The 15,384-nt window shown below is 42.6% G+C and overlaps 1 protein-coding gene across 1 annotated transcript in view; it reads left to right on the top strand.

Annotated features, from left to right (window-relative positions):
* The first annotated feature begins 2,459 nt into the window (after window positions 1–2,459).
* SLC35F4 (solute carrier family 35 member F4) overlaps window positions 2,460–15,384 on the top strand; it is a 275,400-nt gene continuing 262,475 nt past the window's right edge. Inside the window, exon 1 of the mRNA XM_052646614.1 lies at window positions 2,460–2,562. Coding sequence (XP_052502574.1) covers window positions 2,460–2,562 — 103 coding nt within the window. The remainder of the gene's footprint in view (window positions 2,563–15,384) is intronic.

Raw genomic sequence — 15,384 nt, 5'->3', positions numbered from 1 at the left:
TGTGGGTCTAGTATTTACATTATTTAAATTTATGCTGAATTTGCTGTTTATATGAATGATGAGGTCTGGTTACATACTTTTCTACTTCTCTGGAAATTTCTGAAAACAAAGCAAAACTAGGAAGACGGCAACAGCTACACAATAAATGTAATTTAGAATTTAAATACATTAATTATGATAAAATAAATTATAACCATGAATAGGATAAAACCATTTGTCTTTAAAGTCTATGCATATTCATATTCCTGTTACATTAGCTTTTTGATTCAATTTCTTAATTTCTCTTTTGTTGAATTTATGTATCAATATGCTATGGATTATGATGTTATTAAATGCATATTAGAAGTAATATAGGAAATGGCAACCCACTCCAGTACTCTTGCCTGGAAAATCCCATGGATGGAGGAGCCTGGCGAGCTACAGTCCATGAGATCACAATGAGTCAGACACGACTGAGCAACTTCCCTTTGATAGCTCTGTAAAGTGGATAGTTGGTAAAGAATCCACCTGCAAAGCAGAAGACCCCAGTTCGACTCCTGGGTCAGAGGCAAATTTGTTTTATGGAAACTTCAAACCAGAGGAGCATCTTACATTAATGTGGTCAACCCACTTACCATGTGCAGTGCAAACGTTCTATATAAGGTGTGCCACAGAAATAAACATACTGAGCTGGCCATAATAAAAGTTACAGAAGTGTGTTGAAAATTGCTTTGGGGTGGGGCAGGTGGTAGAGTGTAAAGGCCCAATCCTTTCATTTCTGCTTTAAATAGTCAGCTCCCACTGTTGCAGTAGAGTTGCTTTCTCCTTGAAGTTCATTTTGACCTTTTAGTTCTTTCTACCCTTCCATCTTCCTGGCCCAAGAAAGCAGGTGTGGGAGGAAATTGGTTTCTTTATGAACTCTCCTCCCAGCCACATCATCTCAGATTCACTCCACTCTCAAGATCCTGTGATAGGCTTTGTGTCTACCTGAAAACCGTTAACGCATTGTGAAATTTAATTCTGTATTTTCACATGCCTCAAACTAATTCACCTCAAAAAAAAATTGCCTATTTCTTCCCTCTTAAGGACCCACACACAGTGTGGGAAATGCTTGAAGGTAGAATGAGGTGATAGGTTCCTTGGCGGTTTCTGAGGGGGCACTGAAATCGACTTGTTTTTGTCCTTTTTTTTCCCTCTAGGCTTTAGAAATGTGGACTCTGGCAGGGGTGTCTTAAACTGGCTCTGGATGGCACGTGGACATAATGACCTCTAAGCTGATTAGCTCACACCCAGCCTTATTTCAAGGCACCCTTTAGTTTCTGAGCTGAAACTTTCAGGATTATTTTTTAGGAGGCTGTGATTGCCAGGTATGAACAGAAGAATCATCTTACTGCTCAGGAACTCTAACCTGGTGGCTCTCTAACCTGGTAACTCTAACCTGGTGGCTCTCTAGCCAAAGAAGAAAAGTCACACCTGAGGCGAGGGATTCATTCTGAACACACAGCTTCAAGGATGTTCTTTCTACATCCTAGTGGAAGGTCTCTGGATTGTAGCTAAAACTTTCACCCGCCCAGAGGTATTTACAGTTTGAAGGGCTTACCCTTGATGTTTTGGCAATAAGAAGAAAATCGTTTCTCCTCGGGGCATTTGGAATGGGCAAAATAAACATGCAGTGCACAGCTGCAGCTTCCAAGCCTTTGATGATTTCCGTGGGAGGCTGGAGGGTCCAGCCGGGTACCGACTGTTAGACTTGGAAGCTTGAGCTCTTACAGTCTTTGTGTCCACGATACCTGAATAATCACTCCAAGCATCACCTGCTGGGGCCTCATTTTTTTATTTCTTAAAAAAAGGAAAAAGCCTTTCTGTCGTCTAGGCAAGCGGATAAACGCCCGGGGAAGCTTGCAGATCAGCAGACCCCTGGTGGTGCAGACGCCTAGCTCAGGCGAAGCCCCAGGGGCATCCCCAAGGTGTCATCTCCCCGAGCGACAGTGCACACCTCTCACATTAACAGTCCTTGGTTCCGCTCGGGTCTCTCACCCCCGGCCCTCCTCCCTGAGCCCTTGCCACCATCTCACCTTCTCTCCTCCCACGCCCTGGACCAAGCATCCGTTCTGTCAGGTGGGGTTGGGGGATGTTTACTCTTCCGGGAAGGGGGCAAAAGGGTTAATGATGAGAGTCCGCGCAGGTGGGGCCGCCCCCGGCCGCGGTGGGCGTCGGAGGTGAGGGGGCGCTGTTCAGGCGGGAGAGCCGCCAGGCTGACGGAGAGGCCGGCCTGAGTGGGGGCCGCTTAGCCGCCGCCGCCACCGCCGCCGCTGTGATGCGAAGTCGGTGCTGCGCCGGGCGGTGGAGTCAGAGCCCGGGCGCGGGAGCACGAGCTGCAACATCAGCACCGGCGGCGGCGGCGACACCTGCACCAGCTTTCGGGCCCCGCGCTGAGCTCTCCGCCCCGCCGCGCCCGGGGCCGCCGCCCCGTACTCTCTATGGATGTCAAGGCGGCCCCCAACGGGGTAGCCACCATCGAGGACCGCATCCTGCGGATCACCGGCTACTATGGCTATTACCCGGGTTACTCCAGTCAGAAAAGTAAGACGCCGAGGGCGCTGCCTGGCTCCAGACGCCGGAGGGGGTAGGATGCGGGAGGGCGCGCCGTCCGGACACCTGCAGCCCTGCTGGCGTGGCTACCGCGGATCTCCTGGCGGTGGGGCCACCCTGGCTGAAAGTATGTCCGCTGTCCTCGGTGCTGAACCGTAAGCGAGAACGGTGTCCGGACTGTTGGCGCCTAGGAGTTTGGAAATAGTGGCAGCCTTGGGGGCGCAGAGGCAACCCGGTGAGCGCTCCTGACAGCCGTCTGCCGGCTCAGCCCCGGCGTACTTACGGCCGAGGAGGCTAATATGGCTGTTTACTTAGCGAAAGTCAGCCCTTGGGGCTGCACTCCCCCAAAGTCTCTACTGGGTACAGGCTGCGGGCTGGGCGCTGGGCGCTGGGGCTGGATCGGCTCGGGGGTGGGGCTGGGGGGGAAGGCCGACCCAGACGTGGGTCCCCATGCCGATGGGTCAAGCCGTTCACTCCGGGCTGTTGAAACGTTGCCAGCGCGGGAACTACTCCTGTTAAGATGTCTTTTGGGAGGTTCTCCACCGTGGGTAAAGAGCCTCTTCAGGTCTCCGAGTCTGTGATCTTGGATCCGGAGACCCGTGAAAAGACTGGGGGCTGGGGTGGATGAGAAGGGGGAGGCGCGACCGGGCCCCCGGCCAGCCTTGGATGCCCGCCGCACGTCGCGGCTACCTCTGAGCAGCTGCAGACTGCTCCATGGGTTCTGGCTTTCTTCCGGCTAAGCGAGGTCCTGTGGTGCGGATGCTTTCACGTTTCTGGAGCAGTTTTTCAGGGAGGGCGCTGAGGTGCGCTCTCTACACTGTCCCTCTCCCGCAACACACAAACCCACTGGCTGTATTTGCTGGGATTAGTTCTGCCAGTGACCCAAGTGAACCTCGTTTTTTTCTCTGAATTGAGGGAGTAGCTGCGGCTTAATTCCCATGTAGGTGGGATTTCACTTCTTTGTCAACGCATTTCTGTCGCAATAGATGGAGCATAATTGATGTTTTTGCTGTTATTTTTAACCAGAAGCCGTGGAAGCTCCTAGATGCATTTCTGATTGGTATGTTTCTGAGACACTTGAGGTACAATCAGCGTTACAGTTTCTCTGAAGGGAGTAAACCCTAACACATAGAGGGAAAATCAACTTTTTTTCCGGTAACTCCCCCCGTCCGGCCCCCCTCACTATGCTCTATCTCTGTTGAGCTTTCCTGCATGAACTGTCCTTACACAGATATTTTCTAGTTTAATATTTCATTTGGCTTCAGGAAAGACCTATCTGATTTGTATGGTCTCTATCTAGCTGTTTTTAGCATTAGAGTCTTACATTATTCATTTTCCATACAAAAGTAATTATATAGTGTTAGAATGTTCTAGAAGGAAAATAACATGCTGTGAAATGCAGTTTGAAGCCTTTGTACTATAGACTCAGAACTTTTTTTTTCTTATTGACAAAGGCTTTCTTTTTTAACCCTAGAAACTTAAGCAAAAGCCCTAGTATACCACATAGAGATTACTTAGATTTCACCTTTGAATATTTTAATTAGGAACCATGGGATTTTGGTTGCTTAGAGAATGTAGAAGCTGTCTGTGAGATTACAAGACTCAGGGTAGTATATTATTATAGCTTTTATAACAATGGAACTGTGGTTAATAAAGAACAAACTGAAAAGAATATTGAAAAGTGATATTTTAAACAGAGGTATGTTCATATTATCTTTTTGTACTTGCTGAAATAGCTACATGTTTCATTTGCCATACAAGAACTGGACAAAAAGAGGAAAGGGCATTGGTTAAGACAGTAACTGAGGCTAAAAGGGAGAAAGATGCATTTGGTATAGGTATTTGTGATAGGCTAACTTCAGGCCAGCATTCAAACAGTGAAGAAAGAGAATCTCACAAGGACAGAGAATTATATGATTGTCAAATAACTTTCAGAATGTTTAAGCTTTCAGAGGTAGAAGAAGATTGCTGTTTTGCAGAGTGAAAGGCTAGGAGAAGAGAGAGCTGGAAGAGGGCCAAGCAGTTGAGCACCATGAAGTAAATACTTGTGCCCTTAATGCAGGCTTCAACTAGTAAACAAACACATTGAGGCAAACCAGTACAAGATGGTCAATTGATTTAGCTGTTACCAGGAATGAGCAATAACTTGGGGGAAGTCTGGAAAGATATAGTTAAGAAAAAGCCTGTGGTGAGGAATATGCAATACGTGAAGGCAAGGTGACTTTCCCATTTTTTGATGATCATGTCTGAGGCCTTAAGGATGGGATGATTTCTTACTATTAGTGCCATTTACTTTTCTAGAGGTAGGTAGAGACTCACCTCTGACGATATGCATGAATGATCAACCTCATGGTAATGCATCCTTCTGCCATCCCTGTCAACCAGGAAGATGAGAAACCTGTTGTTGTTGTTGTTCAGTCACTAAGTTGTGTCCTCCTCTTTGTGACCACATGGACTGCAGCACGCCAGGCTTCCCTGTCCTTCATTATCTCCCAGAGTTTGCTCACACTCATGTCCATTGAGTTGATGATGCCATCCAACCATCTCATCCTCTGTCGTCCCCTTCTCCTCCTGCCTTCAATCTTTCCCAGCATCAGGGTCTTTCCCAATGAGTCAGTTCTTTGCATCAGGTGGCCAAACTATTGCAGTTTCAGCTTCAGTATCAGTCCTTCCAATGAATATTCAGGGTTGATTTCCTTTAAGATTGACTGGTTTGATCTCCTTGCAGTCCAACGGACTCTCAGTTTTCTCCAGTACCACAGTTAAAAAGCATTAATTCTTTGGTGCTCAGCCTTCTTTATGGTCCAACTCTCACATCCACACATGACTACTGGAAAAACCGTAGGTTTGACTATACAGACCTTTGTTGGCAAAGTAATGTCTCTGCTTTTTAATGCACTGTGTAGGTTTGTTATAACTTTTCTTCCAAGGAGCAAGTGTATTTTAATTTCATGTCTGCATTCACTATCCACAGTAATTTTTGAGCCCAGGAAAATAAAATCTGTCATTGCTTCCACTTTTTCCCTTTCTATTTGCCATGAAGTGATGGGACTGGATGATGTGATCTTAGTTTTTTTTAATGTTGAGTTTTAAGCCAGCTTTTTCACCTCATCTTTCACCTTCATCAAGAGGCTCTTTAGTTCTTCTTTGCTTTCAGCCGTTAGAGTGGTGTCATCTGCATATACGAGGTAATTGATATTTCTCCCAGCAATATCAATCTTCATTTCCGCTTGATAACCTGGTTCAGAACAAATTCTAGTAGTCAGGCTGATACAAAAAAGAAATAAATACTTGTGTACATAATTATGTATTTAAAAGATATATATAATATGTATAAGATATATATATATATATAAATATTATATATATAAGTATACATGCATTGCATATAAAAGATACATATAATCATTTCTGTATCTATAAATTTAGATAGTTATGTGGGTACATAGGTGATTAAAGCATTTGTCTAACCTCAAGTTATGGTCTGGTAGGGGAAATAGATTCACTCATTCAACAGGTGCTAGTTGAGCACCTCCTATGTGCCAGGAATACACATGTGAACAGAACAGACAAAGGTATTTCCCTTCTTAAAGCTTAAGTTCTAGTGGGAAGAGACAGACAATAATAAACAAACATATACATACATAAATAAAGTTGGATATTGCAAGGTGATAGCTGCTTTAACAAAAGTATCAGAAGAGTTAAAAGGATAAAAGATTGTGGAAGTGTTAAATAGACTGGGCAGGTGAGACCTCACTGAGAAGGTCATCACTGAGAAAAGACCTGAAAGATGTGAAAGAGTTTGCTGTGTAGACATAGAGAGGAATCTGTTCCAGGCAAAACGAACAGCCCGTGCAAAGCTCTGAGGCAGAGCATGCTGAGCCTGATAGAGAAGGAGTGAGGAGGTCTCCTGTGTGGCTGGAGTGGGGTGAAGAATTGGGCAAGTAGTTGGAGATGAGGTCACTGTGGATACAAGGACTCACAGAAAGTAGCGTCTTACAGGCCATTGTAAGTCCTTTAGCTTATACTCTGAATGAAACTGGGAGCCTTTGTAGGGTTTTAAGGAGAAGGCAATGGCAACCCACTCCAGTACTCTTGCCTGGAGAATCCCATGGATGAAGGAGCATGGTAGGCTGCAGTTCATGGGGTCACTAAGAGTCGGACATGACTGAGCGACTTCACTTTCACTTTTCACTTTCATGCATTGGAGAAGGAAATGGCAACCCACTCTAGTGTTCTTGCCTGGAGAATCCTAGGGACAGAGGAGCCTGTTGGGTGCCGTCTATGGGGTCACACAGAGTCAGACATGACTGATGTGACTTAGCAGCAGCAGCAGTAGGGTTTTAATGGTTTTAACAGAGGAGGAATGAGACTTGACTTGCATTTCAAAAGGATCAAGTTGACTGCTCTACTGGGGCAGAGGTGGAAGCAGAGAGGCTAGCTGGTATATATCACTGTAATAACCAAGGTGGGAGATGATAGTGGCTTGAACAAGAGGGTTAGCAGTAGCAGTGGTGAGAGGTGGTCAGATTCTCTTTATATTTGAAGTTAGAGTGTCTATACTTAAATTCTCTATTGGAATAGGGTTTCCTGATGGTTGGATATGGTATCTACAAAAAAGAAAGGAGTGAAAATTGATTCCATCTTTTCTGGTTTGACCGAGTTTGAGTTGCCAATGGCTGAAGTGTGGCAAGCTTCAAGGTAGAGAAGTTTAGCGGTTCAAGGGATAAGGATAACATTTTGGAAAGGAAATGTAATTGGAGATGTAAAATAATCCTGGAGTTCAGAGGAGATGTCTGACTAGAGATGTAAATTAGAGATTTTCCAGTATTTGGGTGTTAGTCATAGTCTAACACTAAAGAGATCTTCAAGAAGTCAACGTACATAGAGAAGGGAAGAGGAACAAGGACTGAACTCTAGGGCACTGAGGCAGTAAGAGGGTGAGGAGAAGGGCATGTGATACCCTGGAAGGCAGAGAAGAGTTTCAGAGGGGAGAGATTAGCTGAATCCAGTGCTGCTGAAAGGCCGAGTGAAGTGAAAACTGGTAACTGATCATGAATTTGGTGACCAGGCATCGTTAGCTACCTTGACAGGAACAAATAAGATAGCCTAAGATGGATTAGAATGTGCTTAAGCAAGAATTGGGCTTCCCTAGTGGCTCAGCAGTAAAGAATCTGCCTGCCAATGCAGGAGATGGGAGTTCGATCCCTGGGTTGGGAAGATGCCCTGGAGGAGGGCATGGCAACCCACTCCAGTATACTTTCTGGAAAATCACATGGACAGAGGAGCCTGGAGGGTCACAAAAAAGTTGGCCCTGACTGAGCAACAGCAAACAAGAATTGGAGGAATTGGAAACGTGAGTATAGACAATCCTTCAGTAATTTTTGTGCAAAGGGGAGCAGAGGAAATGGGAGTTGTGGTGGGATTAAGAAAGTTTCTTTTTATTTTAAAGATGGCTGGCAGTAGCAGCGTGTTTGCAAGCCCCTAAGAATGATTCAATAGAGAAAGAAAAATCAGTGATATTGGAGAGATAGGGTACCAAATCTAGTGCACAAAGGAAGGAATATTGCTTTAGATAGGAACATGGAGATAGGGCAAAGGGTATGGATAAAGGGTCTGGAAGGTGGATAACAGAGATGGTGGGAGTCTGCTGAGGTTCTCTTCTGATTGTTTTCATTCTCTCCAAATAGAAAGCAAGGTCATCAACTGAGAGTGAGGATAGAGGAGGAAGTGATAGATTTTAGAGGAGAGAGAATATATAAATAGTTTGAGAGGGAGAGTGCACAGTCTGAGGAAGTAAAGTAAGGTTGTCTGGCTGCCTTAAAGGGCACATTTAGTTTCTGGTCACATATTTAAAGTGAGATCAGTCAGTAGATTGTTATGATCATTGACACAGCGGAGGCATGGAGCAAGTGAAGAGAAGGATTTAACAGGAGTTGCAAATTATCCAGTGGGTATAATAAAATAGTAGTAGCAAGGGAGTTGTGAATGTATACAAGAAAGGAATTATAATCAATGGCCATAGCATTTAAAGCTGGTGAGTACAGAAGAGAGAAAATTGAGATGACTAGGGAGAGTGGAAAGTTGGTAGGATCAATGGGTTGGAAATCTCAGTGGGATCAAAGGCTAGTGGATGTCATCTGGGAGATAAGAAGTGGTAATCAGAGAGGGTTGTATGGCTGTAAGAAGTCAAGTCAAAGGATCAATTCATTTGTATTTTACTGTATTTTATTATTGATCTCTTTGAGCTGAGTCTACTTTATGTGTTGGTATAAGGAGGCAGTGTGTTGATGTGCAGTGAATTAAACTCTAGGGTTTGGAAGTTCATGCTTGTTAAACTTGCCAGTAACTAGGCCTTGAGACCTGGGCATCTCTTTGTGGCCAACAGTTTCCTTTCTTGTAAAAAAAAAAAAACATAGGGGAGGGTTAGAAGTCACTGTCTTTTTTTAAATAAACTTTTTATTTTATATTGGAATATAGCTGGAATATAGTTAATTGTCATAACAATTAACAACACTGTGACAGTTTCAGGTGGATAGTAAAGGCACTCAGCCATAGACATTCATATATCTGTTCTTCTCAAAACTCCCCTCCCACCCAGGCTGCCACATAACATTGAGCAGAGTTCCCTGTGCTATGCAGTAGGTCCTTGTTGGTTTTCCATTTTAAATATAGCAGTGTGTACATGACCATCCCAAACTCCATAACTATCCCTTCACCCCATCCTTCCTCCCTGATAACCGTAAGTTCGTTTGCTAACTCTGTGAGTCTGTTTCTGTTTTATAAATAAGTTCATTTGTATTTTTTTTTTTGAAGATTCTGCATATAAGGGATGTCCTATGGTATTTCTCCTTTTCTGTCTGAGAAGTCACTGTCTTAGAATGGCCACACAGTAGGTTGGTTTTGACAGCTTTCAGAAAAGTCCCAACTTCCATGAAGGAATCTCTCAGTAAACTCTAACTTGTTTACTTGCCTCTCCACACTCCACTTTCCATCTCAGATGGTGACCAGTGGCCTCTCTCTGGCTTTTGTACTTGCCAGCTTTCTGTTATTTCCTATCAGTAGCTGCAAATTTATAGGAAAACTTCTTGTCCTTGCTCTGATGCCAGCCCTGACCATCCTGTTTCCAAAAAGAACTCCGCTAACTCCTGGCTCTTCTGGCTCTCTGAATTCTCCAACTTGTGCTATGACTTAGCATTTCCCAAGGTGCCAGCCTCAGCTCTCTCCTCTCACTTTACCTTCACTGAGCAAGCTTATTCAGTTTCATGGCTTCATGCCCTTCTATGTGTCTCTATTTCTAGGTCCATTTTTTTCTGAGCCTAGGCCCATATTTCAACTTTGTACTAGAATTCTTACCTGAATGTCCTCCAGGCTTGTCATACATAAAACTAAATTCATCATTCTGTCCTTAAAATGTGCCTTTTGCTTATTATGCTTTTTAAGCTTCCAATATCTGTATCTAACCAATTGCCCAGAAACCTGGAATTAAACTCAAGCTCTGCCCTTTCCCCTTTCCTTATATTCAGTTAACAAGTTCTATCTATTTTACCCCAAATACTGTTTCCATCCCTATTATCACCTGCCTTAGTTCTACCTGTCATATCTTTCACCCAGTCTCAAATCTTTTTAATACAGTATGCATACCTTAACAACACTGAATTCTGTAAAAATGCAAATCTTCCTCTCATGTCCCTGATCAAATGCCTGAAATAAACCTCCATTTTCTGTAGGATAGTGTCCAAATTCCTTAGCATGCCACAGTCTGAGTCCAGCTTACACTGTTCTATTTTAGCACACATTTCCCCGTCTAATTGCCAAAGTAATACAGGCTTAATGCAGAAAATCTGGAAGGCAGAGAAACAAAGAGAGATTAAAACAAAATTACTCATAATTCCACCACCCAGAGGTGATTAGTGCTGACATTTTGGCTAACACTATCCTTTCAGTCTCTTGTATATCCATGCTGCTGCTGCTGCTAAGTCGCTTCAGTCATATCCGACCCTGTGCGACCCCACAGACGGCAGCCCACCAGGCTCTCCTGTCCCTGGGATTCTCAAGGCAAGAACACTGGAGTGGTTTGCCATTGACACGTGCAAATGCTGTTTATTTTGTACTGAGCATTTCTGCCACTGGTCTATAGGTTTTAATAACTGAAATTTAATGTATGCATAGTCTTCAATATATTTAAACACCTTAATCTACTTACATTGTTGAATTTTTTGTCCGGTTTTCTTCTTTAATTTCCTATCTCACTGATAGGAAATCTCCACAAACTTCATCAAGCAGCTCATTGTTTTAATAACATTCTTGTCCCCATGTTCTTCTGGTCCTCAGTGCCTTTTTATACTATGGCCTGAATGGCTTCCTCTTCTCATGTCTCCTTCTTCGCTCTCTGAAAAGCTCGTATTTATCTTTCGACACTGAGTTTAAAAGCTCTGTCCTGTGTGAAGCTCCCTGATTGCCCCAGGCTGGGTTGAGCCTCCTCTGGGCTCCTGTAATACTGTGTACTCACCTCTCCTCCAGCGTTTAGCACGCTATTTTGGGCTGTTTACTTTTCATAAGACTGTCTCACCACAGAGCTTGGGGAAGGCAGGGACTTATCTTTATTTATTTTTATCTTAGACAACATGAAAGTGTACTAGAGTACATTCTGGGTGCTCAATAAAGTTTACTGTAGTAATGAATGAATGATTATAGTTTCTGTTGAAGAAATTGGAGAGTTAATTCTTCTCACATAGAAAAAGAGTACATGGGGGTAGTGACTGGAGGGAAAGAAAAAACTCACCAGCTATGAATGAATCAAACAGATATGCCTACTCAGAGAGTGAGTACACCAAATGGTATTTTGTGATCACTTAACCTTGTGTCCTTATTGCCTTTATAACGTTCTCTGTACTTGAATGGGGGAGAAGGCAATCTTTAAAATACAAAATAGTATAAAGTTATTACAACTATAAGAAATAAAATGTGGTCCATCCCCCCTTGTGAAGTGATTACTGTTAGTCTTTGGGTATGATGTTTTAAATCATAAACCAGATTTTTAATTATAAAAGTAGTATTAATACCTTAGCACTTCAGCACTCCAACCGGCATAAGTTATAAAATTGTCTTTTACTAGTGAATTGGAGAAGGAAGTGGCAACCCACTGCAGTATTCTTGTCTGGAAAATCCCATGGAGAGAGGAACCTGGTGGGCTACAGTCCACGGGGTTGCAAAGAGTAGGACATGACTGAGCGACTTCACTTAGTGAAGTAAATGCAATAATTATTTCTCCCAGTTCAGAGTCTGTTTATACCTCAATAATAAGCATTATGCTTCTTTGTATATGATAGTGTAGTGTTTTTGTAAAAAGTTACATTGATATGAAGAAAGAAGTCTATGGTTTTAAACTATAACTTTAATGGCTGTGTTGATACTGAATATCACTGTATATGTCGTTGTATAATGTAATTTCTGCGATGTTTATTCTGATATGTATTTTCCATTTAAAAATATAAATTTACATATAAACTCTATTTGTATTATAAAATACTACTGCTATTAATAGCTAACATGTGGGTTTGACATTAAGTGTCAGATATACTTTCTTTAGAAAGACCTGTTCGGAGCCATGAAGTCTAATGCAAAGATCACATGACCGTTCTCTTCTACCTGTTAGACTTTTAAACTTGTGTAAGTAATTTCTCAGATCAACAGCTTGCGCCTGTAAAATGGAAATAATAATAATTGTTTCATAGGTCATTGGAAAGGTTATGTAAGATAACGTATATAAAAGCCTGGCACAATGCCTACCTAGTTCAATATAAGGAAGCTGTTATGATCATGGATGAAACAGCAGAATCAACTTCATGATTTCATAAAGTCTTGCTCACTTTTTTCTTATTCACCACTCACATTTTCCTCCTATCCAATGTTGCAGTTTGAATTGTTAATGAAAATTGTGTTACAGCAATGTTAAAGGTAATTTACAAATTATCCAAGTTTGCAACCCATTTTATTTTTGGAGATTGCCTTCTGCTTATTTACCTGGATCACCCCTGGGAATAGTTTAAAATGGATTGGAACCTTTTGTGATGAGGTTATTCCCAAGGGGCCAATCCAAAATAGATGAGAAAAATCTAGGGCTTATAAATGGCAGGATGGGTCTGCAAGTCTGGAGATGCAGATACTCAAACACCAAAGTAGAGAGGAGTGTAGGAACTGGGGATGGGAAGTGGAAGAGTGGTGAGGGAGAGTGGGGGAGAGGAAGGATGAAATCTCAGCTAAAGATGAGTAGCATGGAATGAGGTGGGATTATATAGGAATGGGCTGGCAGATAGGTGGAGAAGAGTGAAAATGTGTAGTGTTAGTCACTCGGTTGTGTCCGACTCTTTGGACCCCATCAGGCTTCTCTGTCCATGGGATTCTCCAGGCAAGAATACTGGAGTTGGTTGCCATTCTCCTCCAGGGGATCTTCCCCACCCAGAGATCAAACCCCAGTGTCCTGCATTGTAGGAAGATGCTTCACCATCTGTGCCACCAAGAAAGCCTGGAGAAAAGAAGCCTGAGGATTACTGGGGACTAGTCTGTTGGAAATTTCATTGCTGCTTTTACATATGGAGTCTTAAAGGGACAGTTGCTTTTTGGTCTATTTATATAGTGGTGAACATTACAGATAGAGTCTTTCAAGTTCTACTTTTAAAAAGACATCATTATGTTATAAACACAGTTACATAGTCTTTGAAGTTACACTTCTTAAAGTTACTACTTAAAGACACAGATGAATATAGAGAAAAAGGAAAACAATCCTGCCACCCTAACATGACTACTGTTACTTTGGTTAATTTTCTTCCAGTCTTCAAAATGCATATAGGGCTTCACTTCTTGATTTATTGACAAATATAAACTATAGTATAGTCATAATTCTGATATATACAGTTTGGGCCCTGCTTCTTTCCTACTTGACATTTTAGGATAAGCATTTTTCATTTCATTGCATGTGCCTGCTTGGAGAGGCTGGAATTAGATTTCCTTTCAGAGATCTTGGCTTAAAAAATTTGGGCAAGCTGATTCTCAGTTCTTTGAGACTAGATGAAATGGAGAAACTTGGAGTGTTAGAGAGGGCTTGTGTGCTTTCTCATCACAGGATTCCACTTGAACTGGCTTAGGCAAAAATGGAAGTGACTGAAATGATACTGGGAGTCTTCCATGGATTTTAAGGGCTGGGCTTCCCTTGTGACTCAGTGGTACAGAATCTGCCTGCAGTGCAGGAGACCCGGATTTGATCCCTGGGTTGGGAAGATTTCCTGGAGGAGGGCATGGCAACCCACTCCAGTACTCTTGTCTGGAGAATTCCATGGACGGAGGAGCCTGGCAGCAGTCCACAGGGTTGCACAGAGTCGGACACGACTGAGCAACTAAGCAGCAGCAGCAAGGTGGGATAAACGTCAGGTCCCTGAGTATTGTTGTAGGGTAGATAGGAAGCCCTCTCTCTCTGCCTTTCATTTCTTTCTTTTTTTTCTTTTCCTGGCACGTGTTCTCCATTCTTGTCTCTTGCTGCAGGCTGGCTTTCTCTATTCCTTGTACAAATGGTTGAAAATAGCCTCTGTAAGCAGTTCCAGTGTTTATATGTCCTCTAGTCAAGAGAGAAGACAGACTGAGCAAGAATCTCTAACTTCTAAAACCAGATTCCCAGGGACAGGGACTCTTTGGCCAAATTTGTGGCAGGTGTACACTCTTGATTGTCTTGACTGTGGTCGTCCAGGACAGGGTCAATCTCTGCCATCCCAGGTGCCAGAGGCTTTCTCCTGTAATCCTACTGACTGTATGGCAAGAGGTAGTTTCCAGAGAAAAGAAGGGTTTGTCTGGACAGTCAACTTAATAGCATTTTGGTTCACAGAGCTTTGCATAAAGAATTTTTTCATATTAAACCATAGGCTTCAATCAAGATCCAATCTTTTCTATTTTCTAGTTTTGATAGTCCTTAGAATGTGCCTCCATAATACGTAGTGAGGTTATAGATAGTGTATTCCTACAAACTGAGAAAATCCAAGTGTTCGTTTAGAGTGTAAGTCCCTAGGGAGTTCTGTTTAAAAGTACTCAACCAGCACTACTGACTGCTTATTAAGTTTTATTGAAGTGCTGCTGGTTATATCAAATTCAGAAGATGTTTTTCTTTTTCTCAGTCAGATAAGGCAAACACCAGTTCTTCAGACTCAAGGTATAGTAATGGAAGGTGACATTTAACATTGTATGTTTTAAACAGGGAATAAAAGTTACACTATTCTGCAGTCTGGGAATTTCTATATTTAGTTCTGCGTTAATGCCAAAATGGCACTAGTGGAGGTCAATAATAGTTTTATGGTCCTGAAAACTTGACATACAAGAATTCTTTATCTCTTGTGAAGCTTAGATTCTAAGCTTAGATTCTTAGATTCTTAGATTTTGCACGTTTTTGCTGCTGATGCCTTGCTCCAAATCATGCGTATGCATCTTGTATTTTTGATTCACACCCACATTTAATATAAACATTCTAGAGGAAAGATCCAGGTCAAGTGAGCTGGGAACCATTTGGAGCACCATCTTCCCTGGAGCTATGGTGGCAGATGAAGAAATGAATTATTATTTCCCAGGGACAGTCTAGAACAAATACATTCAATATTTAGAAGCTATGAAATTTTCATTTCTCTGTAATTAAAAAAAAAATAGGGAGGGCCTCAAATGTAGCCTCTTGCTTTCTCCTGTCTTGTCCACATCCACAGACCAGTCATTGTGATCTTTTAGAAGCTTTAATTGGATCATGCCATTCCTCTGGTTAAAGTCTTCAGTGGCTTC

Source organism: Budorcas taxicolor, chromosome 10 (genome assembly GCF_023091745.1).
Source record: "Budorcas taxicolor isolate Tak-1 chromosome 10, Takin1.1, whole genome shotgun sequence".
NCBI classification, from domain to species: domain Eukaryota; kingdom Metazoa; phylum Chordata; class Mammalia; order Artiodactyla; family Bovidae; genus Budorcas; species Budorcas taxicolor.
Note: the sequence above shows the minus strand (reverse complement) of the source record. Positions and strands in the feature narration are given on the sequence as shown.